Source organism: Halichoerus grypus, chromosome 5, assembly GCF_964656455.1.
Source record: "Halichoerus grypus chromosome 5, mHalGry1.hap1.1, whole genome shotgun sequence".
Classification (NCBI taxonomy): domain Eukaryota; kingdom Metazoa; phylum Chordata; class Mammalia; order Carnivora; family Phocidae; genus Halichoerus; species Halichoerus grypus.
Genome location: NC_135716.1, coordinates 104,611,337 through 104,628,653, shown reverse-complemented (window position 1 = coordinate 104,628,653; position 17,317 = coordinate 104,611,337). Strand labels below are relative to the sequence as shown.

General features: G+C 39.0%; 1 protein-coding gene across 5 annotated transcripts in view; it reads left to right on the top strand.

Moving 5' to 3' along the window:
* The window catches only part of CDC14A (cell division cycle 14A), a 169,821-nt gene that overhangs the window by 79,506 nt on the left and 72,998 nt on the right, over window positions 1-17,317 (top strand). For all 5 annotated transcript variants that reach the window (XM_078072692.1, XM_078072690.1, XM_078072693.1 and 2 more), the window contains 2 exons: window positions 2,820-2,886; window positions 6,133-6,195. In XM_078072692.1, the coding sequence (XP_077928818.1) occupies window positions 2,820-2,886; window positions 6,133-6,195 (130 nt within the window). The remainder of the gene's footprint in view (window positions 1-2,819; window positions 2,887-6,132; window positions 6,196-17,317) is intronic.

The window sequence follows — 17,317 nt, the reverse complement described above, 5'->3', positions numbered from 1 at the left end:
CAGGGAACCCGATGTGGGACTTGATCTCAGGACCCTGGGATCATGACTTGAGCCGAAGGCAGATGCTTAACTGACTAAGCCACGCAGGCGCCCCTCTACCTTCTCTTGTTCTCTCTTTTTTTCTGCCAGAGAATATGTAACGTGTTTTTGTATCCCTTCACTTTTATGGTTACTCTCCTTTGACTAAGTAGGAGGCAGGTTGCAGTAATAAGCCATTTCTCTTGCTCGGTATGGGGGCAGGTTTTGGGAACCTATTGTCTTTGTGCAGCCGTCACGAGGATTAATCACCCTGAGTAATGGGTATAATCTCCTTTGGTGTGTCATCTCCTTTCCCCCATTCTGAGAATGTGACCTCATTTTATTGCATCCCTTATTATATTTCAAGCCGTAAACTTCTCCCTGAGTTTCCAGCCTGCTGTGACTGCTTTGTGTCCTGATTCTGTCCCCTGGCAGGTTTACCTGGCCCTCCTCTCTCCAGCCTGTAGATTTGACCATCAGGTCACCAGAGCTCTTTTCAGGCCCCAGGAAAAACTGTGGCTGGGGTAGGACAGGAGATGTCATGATCGTCTCACCAAACTTTGCAGAGAGAAAGACCGGGTCTGGCTCTTTTCTGATGATTTATGCATGTGAATTTGTTTAGGTGACTCTAGGCGTGGGAAAATATACTTCAGAGAATAAGGAGTACCTCCAATTCTTACAGTTGTCTTACTCTTTTAAATAAAAAGAACTGTTTTTTTCCCCCCCTTTTCTTTACTAAAGCAGTCATTTTTAATCGAAGGCCTGTGGAGAAAGTACAGAGAGTTGCTGAATTTGGATGACAAGAAAAGAGTTTGGTTTCACTAATCTTATAACTGATAAGATTACATTCAATTATAAATGTTAGAAATAAACTATAGTATTATTAGCAATACAAATGACTGTCACAATCAAAATTACAGATATTTTTATATCCCATTATAGTTTTTGCATGCATCTTATATATTTCATGTATCTTATTATTTATGTTCATTCCTTCTTCAAATTATAGTCATTATTAGATCTACTAGATCTTGTTTATGTTAATAAAACAGTAAATAATTAAATATTATGGTATTGTAAGTTTTTTATATTTTGATAATTTGACTGAATTAGCCTTCTATTATTCATTTATATTTTATTTTATGCATTTAAAAACACTATCTGAAAAAAGAGGTTCACAGGCTTCATCAGATTGCTAAGGGGTTCATGACACACAAAAGATTCTGAACCCTTGTCCCAAAGAGACAAGTGCCTATAAAGGAATATGTGATTATTTATATAAACTACTATTTTATCTTGGATCCCCAGCTACACCTTTCTCTGGTTTAGTCCATTAAAATTTGCTTTTTAACATATGGTTTACGTCTTTACAAGGTATTGGAAAAGGGTCTATTTTGGTTTTCAGTGACCCGTGAGTTCAGAGGGCATTAAAAAAAGAAGTCTTGAAATCAAACTTACTTATCAAGAATAACCCTTCTTATTTACATAGGTTAACTTTGAAGTTTCAGGACTTAAGCATTTCTGTTAAGTCGCTTTTCTAACTTACTGTTTTTGTATGAGGTTGTCAGGATGCTGAAACCCAGTGATGTTGAAGCTCCATTTTAATTCACGGCTTAGCGGCCATAGGTTCAAGTTACCTTGGATGGTTGTGATATAAAACTCAGTTTTATGTTAATTATATGTTAAAGCCCTACAAGGTCATTTTCTCTCCAAGGAACATCATCATCTGGCACCTTCCCCACTGCCGCCCTTGGACCGCCTTTGTGTGGTGCATTTGACTTTGTCATTGGCAGGTGCCTTTGGGTTCCTTTGGGTCAGCAATGGGGGCTGGGCAGAGAGACAGAGCCTTGAGGTCAAGTTTCTTGCCTTGGACACCTTGGAACATTGCTAGTGTTAAAGCTCCAGTGCCAGTTCTTGCTTAACTGACCTGAACTTGATACTTCAGTTTTATGTTGCCTAAAGCAAGTCTGCTAAGTTGCTCTAAAAACTTGAATAAAGTATGAAGTACTCAAATTTCAGTGCAGTAGATTCCCATTCCTTTTGATACAACACTTCATGGTGCATTAGAAGCTCCCATTGATCCTGAGAGGAGATTGTTTGGAAGTGTGACTGAGTTTTCCATAGTTTTTTTTTTTTGGGGGGGGGTTGGTCGGAGGGGTGGCATTTAATCCATGAAAATAATAGCTACCTTCTGTTGACCTGCCTACATTGTCCTCCTTACATTTTTATGCTTGTATTTACCATATTCCTGATAGGTGGTTGTTCCTCTGTCAGAATACCTTTAGTGATTGTGAATCTTTTACTTAATGAAACAGTCCAGTTCATTGTTAATAATATAAAGAAGAGTCGTAATATTTATTAGGTGCTTCCTATATGCTAGGCTCTTATATGAAGGACTTTACATTTATTAAATGCAATCTGACAACAATCCTAAGAATGGTAGATACCATCAGTAACATCGTTTCAGAGATGGGAAACCAAGCAGCAGAAGTAAAATAACTTGCTCAAGGCTCCAGCCAGTATGTGGCAGAGTTGGAATTTGAACAAAGGCAATCTGACTTCAGAGCTCAGGCTCTTAGATCTGCTTTTCTTCCTAATTCTGCCTATTGGATTAAAGCAATTTCAGAAATGCTTCATTTAAGCTGTAAGAGTAGTTAGCTAGTAGGATCTGATGTGTTACATTAATTTACCATGTTGACAGCTGTGAAGCCAAACAAGCAGTCTTCAGTTGACTTTGGTATTTTATTATTTGAATATTCTGAATGCGCATTTTTAGCATTTTTTTTTGTGTGTGTTTATAGGGATGCTTCCTTTGGAAATTGCACTTACAATCTCACCATCCTCGACTGTTTGCAGGGAATCAGAAAGGTAATAATAATTCTCCTTGCTATAGTTGGCGCAGAAGTTTCAAAATATGAAAAAGGAATAATGTCAATATCCTTGTTTGCTTTGGAGAGAAGAGAAGGCAGGCAGTTAGCAGAAGGCTTTCCACTTCTTGATGGAATGATTGATCTGTAAAATACAGCCTGTCGAGCAAATTGAGGGGTGCCCGGGGGTAACTCTCTAGCTCCTTTTGAAGTAGAAGGGGTTTCCCTTTCTCATTTAAATGATTCCTCTTCCTGGGCAGACGTATTGCTTCTATCTGCCTCTGTGCTTGTGACATTGCTTTGTCACCGGCCTAGCTTCCTTATCAAGCTCGAGCTTGGTGTGGGAGAGATAGGAAGCCACTCCGCACCTCTGTTCATGTGGAGGAGAACATTTCCATGTAGGTTTCCTACCTGGATATTATTACATGCCGGTAAAGAAGTAAGTGGGCCAGATACTATTATCTCATTGTTTTAGCTGAGGAAACAACCCCAGGGAGGTTAAGTCACTCTTAGGGCCACAGGGAATGAGCAGGGCTCATTCTAACTCACATTTCCTTATCAATTTGGAGCTTTCTAATATCCTATCAGGGTGTCTTATAAATCAATGGTTTGTCAAAGCGTGGGGCTCGCTAGAGACGCAAATTCTCAGTCCTTCTCCGAGACTGACGGAACCATAAATTATGGGAGTGGGGCCGTGCAGTCTGTGTTTGAACAGCCCTTCTGGGTGATTTGATGCACTTTACAGTTTGGAGGCATAGTTATTTAAGTTATTCATATGTATAATGGAGAAGTGAATCTAAAATATTTTTGAGAACTTTTAGAACTTGTTCTAGAAGCATTGATTTACTGAAAAGTCATGCATGTTATACTGTGAAGTTCTTTTTTTTTTAATTTTTAAAAAGATTTTATTTATTTATTTGAGAGAGAGAGCATGAGCAGGGGGAGGGTCAGAGGGAGAAGCAGACTCTCTGCTGAGTAGGGAGCCCCATGTGGGGCTCGATCCCAGGACCCTGGGATCATGACCTCAGCTTAACTGACTGAGTCACCCAGGTGCCCCTATACTGTGAAATTCTAATGAAGGTCCAAAGTACATCATTCCATCTTGAACATATAGCCATGATTTATCAGTCAGGAATGTACATATTGCATAGCCCATAGGCAAGTGTCCTTATGGATTATAGATACACTATGAGCATGATTCTTGTTCTAGTTTCTTTTGAACTCTGATGTAATATAAGACTGATTTTGAGTTGAGAAAATTGGTATGATAAGTATGCTAGTTTTATGTATGTTTGTTTTTGACTTTGATATTTCATTTAAAAATGAATTTAAACTCTGTAGAAGTTTAAAATAGTTTCAAATATTTTTCTTTCCACTTAAAGACTGTCAAAATACTCTAGCTCACCCCGCAAGTAATGTCACCAACCCAGACTTCTAGTATCACAAGTTAAGAACCCTTATGGAGAGATTATTCAATATATAAGCCACAATTACAGCATTTAAGAAGTATGCCCAAGGGGAAAAAACAAGTAATTTATTATTGTTATTGTTGTTGTTGTTACTGTTTTGCCTATTCTGCCATCTGGTACTGGCTATTTCTTTTATAAATGTATGAAGTTCAGGAAGAGTTCACACTGGAATATCCCTGCCTGTTATGGTAGCTTGGTAACTGGATATAGAAATTTATGACATCCTTCCTGTTAGAGAGGAAAGGTGTGACTTTGTTCATGGATAAGGTCTTCTGTAAATTTCTTGTTTCATCAAATGCTGGGGTTTATTTTACCCAAACGCAGATGAGATTTTAGAAGATCTGACAGATGTTCAACATGTCTTTAAGCAACTGAGACACATTACCTCACTCCACCTTAAATAAACCCCATATTCTGGGCAATTGCCATGGCAATGAGTACCAGACTCCTAAGAGTGTAGACAGAGTATGGCTGCATTTTTGCCTCTTTAGGAAGCATATCTTTCTGATTTTGTTGTATTAGCATCATCATAAGCATAGTTTACATGGGTGTGAACTACACACAGAAACCTACATAAATACACACTTTAAATGAAGAGAAAGGAAGGAAGGTTGAAGGCCCGGGTATATTTTTCTCAGTTCTTTCACTGGAATGGTGCATATGGATCCACTTAAGTTGCTTTGTTTAAAGGTAAGATAATTTAAATAACTTGCTTTGCTTCTAATAGTAGGGGTTGACTAACCCAGTGTTGTCAGGATTTATCATTTATAAGAATCACCTAGAAGGCATGTTAACATGCTGATCTACCCCCAGAGAATCACATTTAATAGTTCTGGGATTTAGGGGTTTAGGACTGTATTTTAAATCTAAATTACTGCAAGTGCTTCTGTTGCAGTTGATCTGTGTTCTGCATTTTAGAAAACATTGGTCTCTAACTATTTTGAAGATAGATGTACTGGAGCTTGGCTTCATAGTTTCTTCTATTTTTAATGACTTGAATATGTAACTTTTAAAAGTAACAGTGGTTTTGTATTCTATTATAATCTGTACAGCTTCATGACTTACAAAATAAAAGACTGTCCTCTTCAAAATATTATATCTGAGCAAGCTGGATAGTTTTTAAAAGTTCTAAGTCATTAGTTATAAAAAGGAGTAATGAATGTTCTCTTTTTGTTGTTAAAAATATCAGCTCTTCCTCTAAATTGTAAGAGCAGTCAAGTACACTTTTACTCTGTCAGTAACTATGACCATAAAACAAATGCTCTCGAAGAGTTTTAGGAACAAATAAGGGCCTATGAAGTAGAAATGCCCTTTTTGCTAAGTATCTCATTAATGATAAAAGGAAAACAAAACCTCCCAAGAATATTCTTCTCCTATCTGAAAAGTTAATCACTATTATAAATCCTATCATAGTTTGATATGAATTAATTGCATAGCTCCCAATAGGTTTTAATTCTACATTTGCTAGTATGTTCCATTATATATATATATATATATATAATTAATTTATTACATATAAAACTAATGTAAATTAGGACTCTAGATATATTTTGTGGAACATATTTTCATGCTTTTCTAAATGTTAAGTCCCACTTGTGAGAAAGTCTCAATGCAAAATTACCAATGTTAGAAGATGATATCTAGATATGCATTATGAATGAAAGGTTTCAAGCTTTTTCCTTCAGGTGAGTGAGAATCATTTGTGAGCAGGAATTCTAGGAATGGCTAGAGGACTTATCAATTTGGTGTGGAAAAACTAATTCAAATTCTGCTTCTAGGGATTACAACATGGATTTTTTGACTTTGAGACATTTGATGTGGATGAATATGAACATTATGAGGTTTGTACATTTTAATTTTTTACAAGATATAATTTCATGTTAATTAAAATCCCCTGCCCCCCATTCTCCCCTCTGCCCCCCAACACTCAGGTATAGCAAATTGAGTGGCTGCTAAAATAAAAACATTCTGGAGTTTTCTATAGTTGTCAGTTTTGTCCTTTCAGCTTTGGTTATTGCCTTTGAACCAGGAATCACCAAAATTTTAGTTTGGGAAAATGTCATATCTATAATGTTCTTTCACCAAACCTCTGTTAACAGTTACTTTGCACATTTAGTTTATAAGAAAAAATAATTTCGAAGTACAGTTTGATAGTGAAACTGAGTTTCTGTTATTTTAAAAATTCAGGTTCTGTTTAAAACAAAACTGGACTTGTGCCTTGTAATATTTTTGACTGCATAAATTTTATTTTGAAATATGGCTGAATTTACCTAGTTGTAAGAGTTGGCTGAATTCTTTCCCCATAGCATCATGAAGCTTTCGAATAATGTCTTGCCTGTTCAGAGTTGAGGCAAGGGCTGCCCCAGCTAGGTTGTGGTATAAGAAGACACTGAAGAAGCAGTTAGCTTTTCTGGAAGGTGAGAAGCTTGTAGAAAGTGACTAGGACCAATGTTCTATGAAAGTGAGCTCATCTGTTGGGGTTCTCCAGAGGACTTGTGAAATCTATCACCACCCTCAGTAAGAGAGGGCAGCCCTCCCCCTTTGGGCTCTGGTTCAGGATGTCTGTTTGGATATCCTGCTTACGTGTTAAACTTAACATGTCTGAAAAGAAACTGACGATCTTTCACTCAAACATGGTCTTCTGCTTCATTCATCTGTATTAATGGCACCACTATCCTGCAGTTTACCCGGGCTCAAGAACAGAAATGCTTCTCTTTCCCTCCCTAATCTAACCAGTATTTGAATTCTTGGGCTGTGTTTCATCTTTCCTGTCCTTTCTGTTCTCACTTCCTTCCCTCTGGCTCAGGTGTTGTGTCCTCTCTTGTGGACTATTAGAAGCACTCTCTAGCGAGCACTGGCCCTTCTTCCCTGTTGGTCTGTCTTTCACCCACGTGACAGAGTGATCTTAGAACAGAACTCTCATCATTCTTGGCCCCAAACTGCATTGCCCTGCAGAAATGGGGATAAACTCCTCTGTCCTGGCATTCTTAGCGTGGATGGGCTCTAGCCCACCTTGCTAGCCTTGTCTTCTGTTTGCTTACCATGCACCCTCTGCATGCCAGCCCCACTGAGCTCTGTGTTCACTGCTTCCTGACTGTCCCCATGTCCTGGCTGAGCTTCCTTTCTGCCAGATACCTGTCCCCTTTAACGTTTCCCCTCCTCCATTTCGTGTAGGTCACATCTACACAGATCATTACTCTCTTGAGTATTTTCTCCCTTCAATTTCATGTGTTACAATTTGTACTTTCCATGTTTCCTGTATCTTGGTTTTATTTTTCTTACCGGATTGAAAATTCCTTGTGGGTAGGACATGACTAAGTGAAAAAATTTATACTGAGTACTTGGATAGAAAGGTTTAACATCATAAAACTGCTATTTCTCCTCAAATTAATAAATTTAGTACAATTAAAAATCTTGAGTATTCCTTTTTTTTTTTTTTTTTAAACCATAAAAACGTTGTTCAACGTGGCATTTTTAGTAGTGGCAAAAGAATCCACCCCCTCAAGCCCCGCGCCCACCCCAATTAGAAACAGAGACTGTGCACTCGTAAGGGAAGGTTGAATAACCTATAGTACACACGTGCCATGGAATGTTATGTGCTCATGTGAAAAGGTGAATTTGAGCTATATCACTTGTCTTGGAATGATTTCCATAATATGTCGTTTAGAAGAAAAGATACAGACACGTGCTCATAATATAATCCTCTCCTTTAATTAACAATAATGAGATCCTATTTCACTCATATATGTATATCTGTATTATATGAGCAGAACTGATTTCCTGTGAAGCTAATAAAGCTTAAATTTTAGAGACCCCCTCCCACTTTCATGGGCACCTTTTTAAGGTCCTATATCTAATTTTGTCTTCATAATTTTGTATTCTTTTCTTAAAGTGGGCTTCCAAATTAGATAAGTTTCATGTTCCATGTATATGAACATGGAGAAAATCATATGGCAAAATGCTAACGCCATTTCCATTAAAGGAGATGTTGGGGTGGGGACTCAAGAGGAGGAGGAAGGAACAAATACCATTAATAAAGAGAAAAGATTAGTTGACATTTTACTTATTCCTTTATCTTTTTTTAATTTTATTTTATTTTAAAGATTTTATTTGTTTATTTGACAGAGAGAGACCCAGCGAGAGAGGGAACACAAGCAGGGGGAGTGGGAGAGGGAGAAACAGGCTTCCCGCCGAGCAGGGAGCCCAATGCGGGGCTCGAACCCAGGACCCTGGGATCATGACCTGAGCCGAAGGCAGGTGCTTAATGACTGAGCCACGCAGGCACCCCCTTTATTTTAAAAAATTTAGTGTTGATGTTGAGAGGTAGTTGGAAAAGCTGTTGAAAAACCTGAGACAGTACAGTCTCATTCTTGCAAACCAGCCAACCGGCCAACCAAAAAAATCTGTTAAGAATGTAGTCATATCCTCACCTGAATAAACAACAATAACAACAACAACCTGAGTAATAATGGGAGGCAGGAGGCAGTTGGCGAACATTTGAAAAGTTTTCTGTCATATTACTTCCTTTCTGAGATTGATATATCTATTCTATCATAAAGACCAAGAGAAGAAAATCACAAAGAGAACTATACTTTTTGGGGAGTGAGCATTTCATAAATGCCACTTAATGAATAAATAAAGGAACTCTCTTCCTGACAATCTGTCAGGAAGGCCTGATCCTTTCTTGTCATAATTCCTCTCACTGTTCTCTCGCGGGCTTTAGCGAGTTTGGACATTGGGTGTACTTGTGGGATAGCTAGATACACATATTTCGTGTGTTCCAACAAAGTCCGTATTCCAATGAACACATTGTGGTTTTCAAAGTAAGATTTTATCATTGGCAACAAATTAGAAAACTGTAAGTCTTGATTATGGGGGATGTTCAGGATGAAGCTTTTCAAAGGCACTTCTTGACTGAAATACATTTAATATATAATTTGGCTCAAGAAAAAGCCTAAAATTAATGAGACTGCATCTCTGTGTGAGACTGAAGGGCAGTTTTATGATAAGAATGCCAAATGTTAATGACAAGGTCAGCAGAACACGGGAAATACTCATTTTATAAAGTCTACAGGTAAACCTTTGCTCATTCTGCAAAGGGTTATATCCATTTTCCTCCTGCGATTCATGGGTCTAGAGCAGTGCTGTCCAATAGAAATATGAGAATTATAGATATTATAAACATTCCAGCAGCCACATTTAGAAAAAGTAAAAAGAAATGATGAAATTAATTATAATATATTTTATTTAATCCAATATACCTAAAATATCATTTCAACATATAATCAATATAAAAATTGTTAATGAGGTATTTTACATTTTTATTTTTGAACTAAGCCTTCAAATCTCAGCATTCATTTGCTCTATGGCACATCTCAGTTTGGACTAGTCACATTTTTTTTTTAAAGTAGGCTCCACACCCAGCATGGAGCCCAATGTGGGGCTTGAACTCATGACCCTGAAATCAAGACATGAGCTGAGATCAATAGTTAAAAGCTTAACCAACTGAGCCACCAGGTGCCCGTGGACTAGGCACATTTCCAGCGCTCAGTAGCTGCATGTAGCTAGAGGCAGATTCTGTAGGGACAGGCTTGGCCATGATCTATTGGGGTCCCTCAGAATGACATGGGATTAGCAGAACAAGTTATGTGGCCTTGCTTCAGGTGATCTAATTATTCACATAAGAGTTAAAGCCATGTCATATTTAGAAGGCTTGGGGTAAGATATCTCAGGCTCTTGCTTTATTTTCATGGGACTTGCAAAATGGCCCATTAATTATTGATGAAGAAAAGTATCTTCCAAAATGTGGTCTCTCAGGTCCTTTACCAAGTTGTTGAACTGTGCATTTTTCACATTGGTGCTGATAAACAGATGTAATTCTGGCAGCTATGCCATGAAGGTCCCATAAAGTAACTGCAAGAAGGTGGTCCCAAAACTTCTCCTAAGAATCAGTGTCCAAGCATTCATACTTTTCCAACAGGTTTCTTAAGGTACTTTCAAAGAACTGAGAGAGCGGCCACCCCTTTGAAATGTAGCCATTCATGGGTTCACTTGACAAGTGGAAATAGACCTTTTGCCCTCGGGAATAGCAGTGAAGATGAAAGAGCTTGAGTAATCAAATTATGTTCCTATGGGTATGTGAGGCTACGGCTCACATACGTACCCTCACAAACCTCTATATTGTTACTGCTCATGTATGATAATACTCTGCCTGTGAGACCCCGAAGTAGCACCCATACACAGAGTCCGCCTTCAGTCAGCCTTTTTAAAATTCTTTTTTGGGGAACCATCCTTACCAAATAAGGCCTTGCCGAAAATTAATGGTGCTGCTCTTAAGCATTATTTTAAGTCATTATTCCTCAAAGAGAACTTGAAGTTGTGTCTTACATTTGTTATTTGGATGTCTCTGAGGGACTTTCTACTGTTTACCGGAAGGCGGCCGTTTCGATGATGTCTCTTTGTTGGCCACACACAGAGCAGCATCCTGTCCCCAGGAGAGGGAGGGGGAGAGAAGGGCAAGAAACAGGCTTCAGGGGCAGCACGTGGAGATGCCTCATGGCCGTGGCAGGCATTTATTATCCCATCCAGAATTCGGCCCATGCAATGGCTAGAAGTTGCCTTAAACACCTTTTTGGGGATTAGATGGAGCTTCAGGTTTATATAAAGCCTACTTCAAAAATGAAGAAATTACTTTGACTTCATTCTTGGAGTTATTTTTTATCTTCCACTATCTTTTTTTTCCCTCCATGAATCATTCCTTTTTTGAGAAAAAAAAAAAAGTGCTCTCAGTGAAGTAGCATTGTCAGTGTGAGGATAGTTCCCAGAATTATTGACTTGACACTTTGCTTTCACATGCTGCCAACCCAGGGCCACTTTACCAGTCGTTACTTGATGGGCGGTTAGAGTCGCCCCTGGCTACTGCAGGCCAGGTGACGGACTGACGGGTTATTGCCCAGTTGAGCATGGAGTCACAGCACGGGCCTTCTTTTGTTTCTCTCATCAAGGCACACGTGGAAAAGGATAATATTTGTTCAGCACCCTGTGATTATAGCTCACAGCTGTTGACAACTGGCCTGGGGCTTCGGGCTGCCCTGATCCCTACCCAGGCAACTGCATTCTGTTTCACTGGGTGGGAAGCTTTGTCCAACAGAAATAATGGTGTACAGATAAACTCTTGTTATGTGAGGGTCAAGAAGCTGCATTACACTCTTTATGGCCTCACGTTGATGACTTTTCAGTTCGTTTATTGAACAGATGTTTAAGTACCTCCTGTTTTCTCAGTGTATTTGCTAGGTGCAATACTTTTTCTTTCTTTCTTTTTTTTTTTTTCCTCAAGAGGCTCCCTGCAATTTCATCTCTTCATGTGTGGGGTTAGACCCTTTGTTCTTATCGTCTGTCATTAGAATCCATATATTCTTGCAGAAGTTATCACGCCTGACCTTTGTCACAAGCCCCCTCTTCGTGCTTATCAGATGAGTTGTCTACACAGAATTTCTCCTTCATCCATGGCAGGCTGAATGTGGAAAATTTTGCTCCTGAGATAGTCTAGCAATTTATAAGTCGTCATTATTGGCTATCTTCACCTACAGGGTGTTCTTTTGGGAAAAGAACATTGCTATTCTAGAAGGCGACTTCACATTATCTTAGCCACATTACAACGGAGCCCACGTGAGAACTGTTTACAAGAAAGTGTTGGTTGATTCTGGATGTCTGAGAGTGGGTCTTGACTCTTGGGCCTTTTCCATATTACTATTAGAGTATATGTTGTAGAAATTGAGTCTGATTATATCAGTCTCCTGCATTAAGTACTCCATGGGCCCCACACTGACCAAAAGTGGGAGGAAAAGCAAACTCCTTAATATGGCCCCAAAGGCCCTCTTAACATGGGTTAAGCAGACTTCCCTTCCACTCTTACCCTTTTCTGTTCTCTTCTCAGACCCAAATCCACATAGCTTCCCAGATGGCAGTGCTTCTTCATGCTTTTGTGCCTTCCGACATGCTCTTGCTCCCCCTCCTGCCTGTGATCCCTTCTTTCCTGCCCACGATATTTATGTAGATGTGTCTATGTCATCCTCAGCTCCGTGGGAGCTCTTCTCACACGGTGTTCCTTGATGCTCTGTTTACACATCTGTGTCTTCCCTGCACTCTGGCTCCTTGAGCTCAGGAACCATGTCTTATTCATCTTAGTATGAGTAAGTACCCGGTAGTGTAGTACGCTCATAGTGGGCGCTCATTAAATGTTTGTAGAATGAAAGAATAAATGATTGAATGAATACTAAAAACAGAAGTGTAACACCTTCCAGGATATTTGATATAATCTGTTAAAGGTAACTACTTTTCAATGGAAAGTAACCAAGACTTATGAATGAAGAATGCATTCTGATTTTTTAGTAACACTCCTGGGGAAAAAGGTATGACTGTGGTAGACAACATCTTTAAATGATGTTTCTTTCTTTCATTACCAGCCAACCTATGCTTCAGGAGTGAGTTTTTTTTAAAGATTTTATTTATTTATTTGAGAGAGAGAGAGCACAAGCGGGGCAGAGGGGCAGTGGGAGAGAGAGAAGCAGACTCCCCGCTGAGCAGGGAACCCGATGTGGGGCTCGATCCCAGGACCCTGAGATCATGACCTGAGCTGAAGGCAGGTGCTTAACCGACTGAGCTACCCAGGTGCCCAAGAGTGAGGTTTTTTTTTTTTTTAAACCATTTATGTGCAATACAGATTGCTAGGTATTATAGTCTTCAACCAGGCTGTCCATGTAACATCAGTTTGGTTTAATATATGAGCAGAGATTGTCTCCAGGTTGATTATGTTATCCTTCATTGCAGTTAGTAAGTAAATTGTCAAACTGACTGGGTGGTATAGACTCCCGAGGATGGCCTTCTGTACGTACCTTGAGCACGAAGGTTAGGTCTCCCATTGCTCAATCTGCCATCTCAGGTCAACAGCAGGAGTTATGGCTGTTGAACACCCGAGGTGTGATGTTTCAAGGCTTTGCTTGGGATTAGAGATTGTCTACCAAACCAGAATGTAATCTGGGTGTTGCTTGCTTGGTCTGCCCTCTTGTTCATGGATTACAGAACTGGAAACCTGGGGATTTCCGCCCTTGTTATTGTAAATTCCTGCCATAGGACTGGAGTTAAGCAAGCTCCAGAAGGCAGGTAGGTGAGCACATCCTCACCACCTGGAGGAACTGTGGAGGTATGCCTCCCACAGGGATGTGACTACTCAAAGAACTGTTAGAAGCATTTCCCTGGAGCTATCCTGTAAGACTGATTATACCACTTCAAAGGCTACAAGTTCAAGGAAGCAGAACTCCTTCCTGGACACTGCAGCTGCTAATGCGGAGGGACCCAGTGTTGCCACATCTACTAATCCACTATACCCATTGCTGGTTCAAAGATCATGTTGGTTAACACTATAAAATGTTTTGAGGTCTACCTTGTCTAAGAATTTCCCATGGTTTTTTCTTCCTCTTTAATTGCTGTTTGGTTTCTGTCCCTTCTTTTACCTCCAAGCTTCTTAACAGAGCAGTCTTGACTCTGTTATTAGTCAGTCAGTCATTTGGTTATGGTTTGGCCTTTACCTTTGTGAGTCTCATGAAACTGTCCTTGCTCATTGAAGAGTCGGCAAACCAGATGGTTGTGTTGGTCTCCTTCCTACTTGATTTGTTCTGTGGCCACTCTCTAATTCTGGACACTCCCTTTCCTTCCCTAACTTCTAAGGTTCCATCTCTTGCTTTTCTCTTCCTTGCATCTCTGGCCATCTTTCTCAGTCTCCTTTGCAAGCACTTTCTCTTCCTTTGCCCACCTGAAATGCTGCCCTTCTCTAGGGCTCTGGGTTTGTGGCTGAACACACTCTCTGCGAGTGAGGGCACCTGCTTCCAAGTTTCAACAATCGTATATGTGCTTGTGACCTCAAATTGCCATGTCTTGAGCAGCGGCACCTGCATACGTGCCCTGGGTTCCTGCTGCCTGCGGCTGCATCTGCACAGGCGTCACTGGTCTGAGCGGCTGGAGCAGTCCCCTAAGGGTTTTCCACCAGCCGGGTCTCCCTACCCCAGCTGGAGTGAGCAGAGGTGGAACAGTCATCCACATGGGGCCCTCCTCTTTCCCTCCACCACACTGTCTCTCTCAGAAGCAAATCTAAATTAATAATCTAGAGTTTAATTATCTAAAGCCAGATGGCATGGCATTTTAATTTAAACCAAATAACTCAAATATTTACTTTGCTTTAAGAACATAAAGTGCCTATTACTGCAGCATATTTGCATTTATGTAATACAACTACACCATCAACACTATTTTATTGTTTTAGAAGTTAGGGAAATATAAGGAAGGTACTTTTTAATGAATAAAAAGAAACTTTGTAGTTCTGTCTTTTTGATTTTTCAAATAGTCTTGTGCCATCGTTAAACCTCTTAAATACTTCTATTATAGCTCTTTTCAAAGTGTAATGCAACTTTTTTTTTTTTTAATTGGTGTCTTAATCTGGGCTTCTGTAACAAAAATACCATGCCTTGGGTGGCTTAAACAACAACAAACCATTATTTCTCACAGTTCTGGAGACTGGGAAATCCAAGGTCAAGGCGCCAGCAGATGTGGTGTCTGGTGGCCTTCTTCTGTGGCCATATTCTCCCTGTGTCTTCGCATGGTAGAAGGGCAAGGGCACTCTCTGGGCTCTCTTTTATAAGGACGCTTATCCCATTCATGAGGGCTCCAACCTTATGACTTAACTGCCTCCCAAAGTCCCTACCTCCAAATATCATCGTACTGGGGATTAGGTTTTGACATATGAATTTTGAGGGGACACAAACATTTGGTCTATAGCAATGGGTACAAGATGGCGCTAATAACACCTACCTCATAGGGCTGCTGTAAGCATGAAGTGAGTTGCATGTGACAGAGTAAGGGAATCAATCCTGTAATTGTTGACCTCAAGGCCTATCTTTCCTATTTTACTGTCTGTTTATTACAATGGTAAAAGGCCAAACGATTTTCAGTATTGGGACTGAAAAATATATTTCTGACCATTACAACAGAGGCATGCCTTAGCGGCATAGAAGTATTTCTTAGAAGTTGTAAAAATTTATGTTTTCAAGTCAAATTATGTTTACTTTTTAATTTTTTTCAGGTTTAATACTGTTATTTACTTTGTAAGCAACCTTGATTTCTTTTTCCCCCCAAATTATATTTAAATGCATCAACAGAATTACCTATTTCAAAGAAATCTAGTTGTAGACTGAATCTTTTGTAGACTGAAGAATCCTATAGTAAAGTGAGTATTAACACTTAAGTATATCAGTTTCAGGAATTCAAATTTTTATTTTTATTTTATTTCCTTATAGTGAAGAACAGGTGCAGTTTTCCTACATAGTACTTGGTAGGCAGTAGGCTTTGGAATGTAAGAGGTAAAACCATCCTCTTGCCTCCTCCTTGCTGAGATGTTTGTTTGTAAAATATGGTAGGGTTGGAAAGTACCTTCAGTTCCTGTCTGATCTAGATTTCTTTGAAGTGTGTGTATTTAATTAGAAAACCAATTTGTGTCATCTTAAATATTTTATTATTGATAAATATTGATAATTTGTATAATTCACTGAAAGAAGGCACAAATATTAATTTGGGAAGCTTACTGAAGTAAGCTTATGTTATATTAATCAGTTGAAAGCTGTAACTTTCTTATTAATTTTTTTTTCAGATTTGAATCTAAGACCCAAATCTCATTGTTTACTCCATCAACCTTATCCAAGCTACTGAATATAGTCCAATATTATCTAATGTTTATCTTTTTGGGTAGGCAGATTTGCAAACATATTCTTTTGGTTTTGTGAGTGAATGTATCTTAGTAAGTCCACTGTCTTTCTCCATATGATTGTTTATAAAAGGTTACTGTTTAACTAAATGTCTATAACCCAAATAAATAGACATAGCACAATATATTTATCTAGGCTTACTTAGTGGTCAAGGATACAGAAATAGTGAACATAGAAACCTATTTTCTTTTACTGTTCATAAAGAATTGCCTTTGGCCTTTTGATGATTAGAGCATGATGATTAGAGCATACCTTTATTTTTGAATTTCTAAGTAATGTTTTAAGCTTATTAATTACTTACGAGGGATATTGGACCGTTAGAAACTGCTTTATTTAAACAAGAAAAAGTTTAATTATCATAAAGAGTTATATATTAGATTCTTTATTCAAATTGTTATGAATAGATAGTTACGCCTGAGATACAATTTGGCATATGTAATCATAACGCTCAGTAGCTCTAAGATTTTATTTCTGGTATTATGGGGATATTATATTTATTATAGTTAGATTAATGCAATTCAGACATTTATAAGGTGTCACGTAAAGTTTCATTTATAACTTTTTATAACTGGAAGGAAACATCTCATTTTAAACTTAGAAATTGTACAGTTAAGTTTTGATTTTAATGAAAATTGGAAATGATAATAGTAGTATAACTAATTCAAGTAGAGGCTCCAATTTCCTTGATGGTGTTACTCCAATTAATCGAACAAATACCTAAAAGCTCTTACAGTAGAATGCAGACTGTATTTGATACATATTCCTACCTTTGAGGTATGTGCCATGTGGTGGTGGAGAAGAAAGCTTTTTTAATGGATATTCTTGGCCCAGTAAAGAGAACTGCTTTCCTTCCCAGCCTGTGGAGGTATCTGTGCAGTGCTAGAGAGTCCGGAGGGTGGAGATGGAGACTAGAAGCTGGCCTGGTGGTGGGGTGGGGGTGAGGGTTTTGGGTGGGCTAAAGAACGCTTATGTGAAGAAGTGATACATATATATTTTATGATGCATGCACAGATGTGTCCCAATTCCCTGCAAATCTTGGGGGTACCTTCAGCTCTGCCCCAGTGTTCCAGGGGTTTAGAGGCACATCGGGAAGGGAAGGAAATGGAGGAGATAATGGAGCAGTGGGAGGATGCTGGGCCCCTTCCCTGGT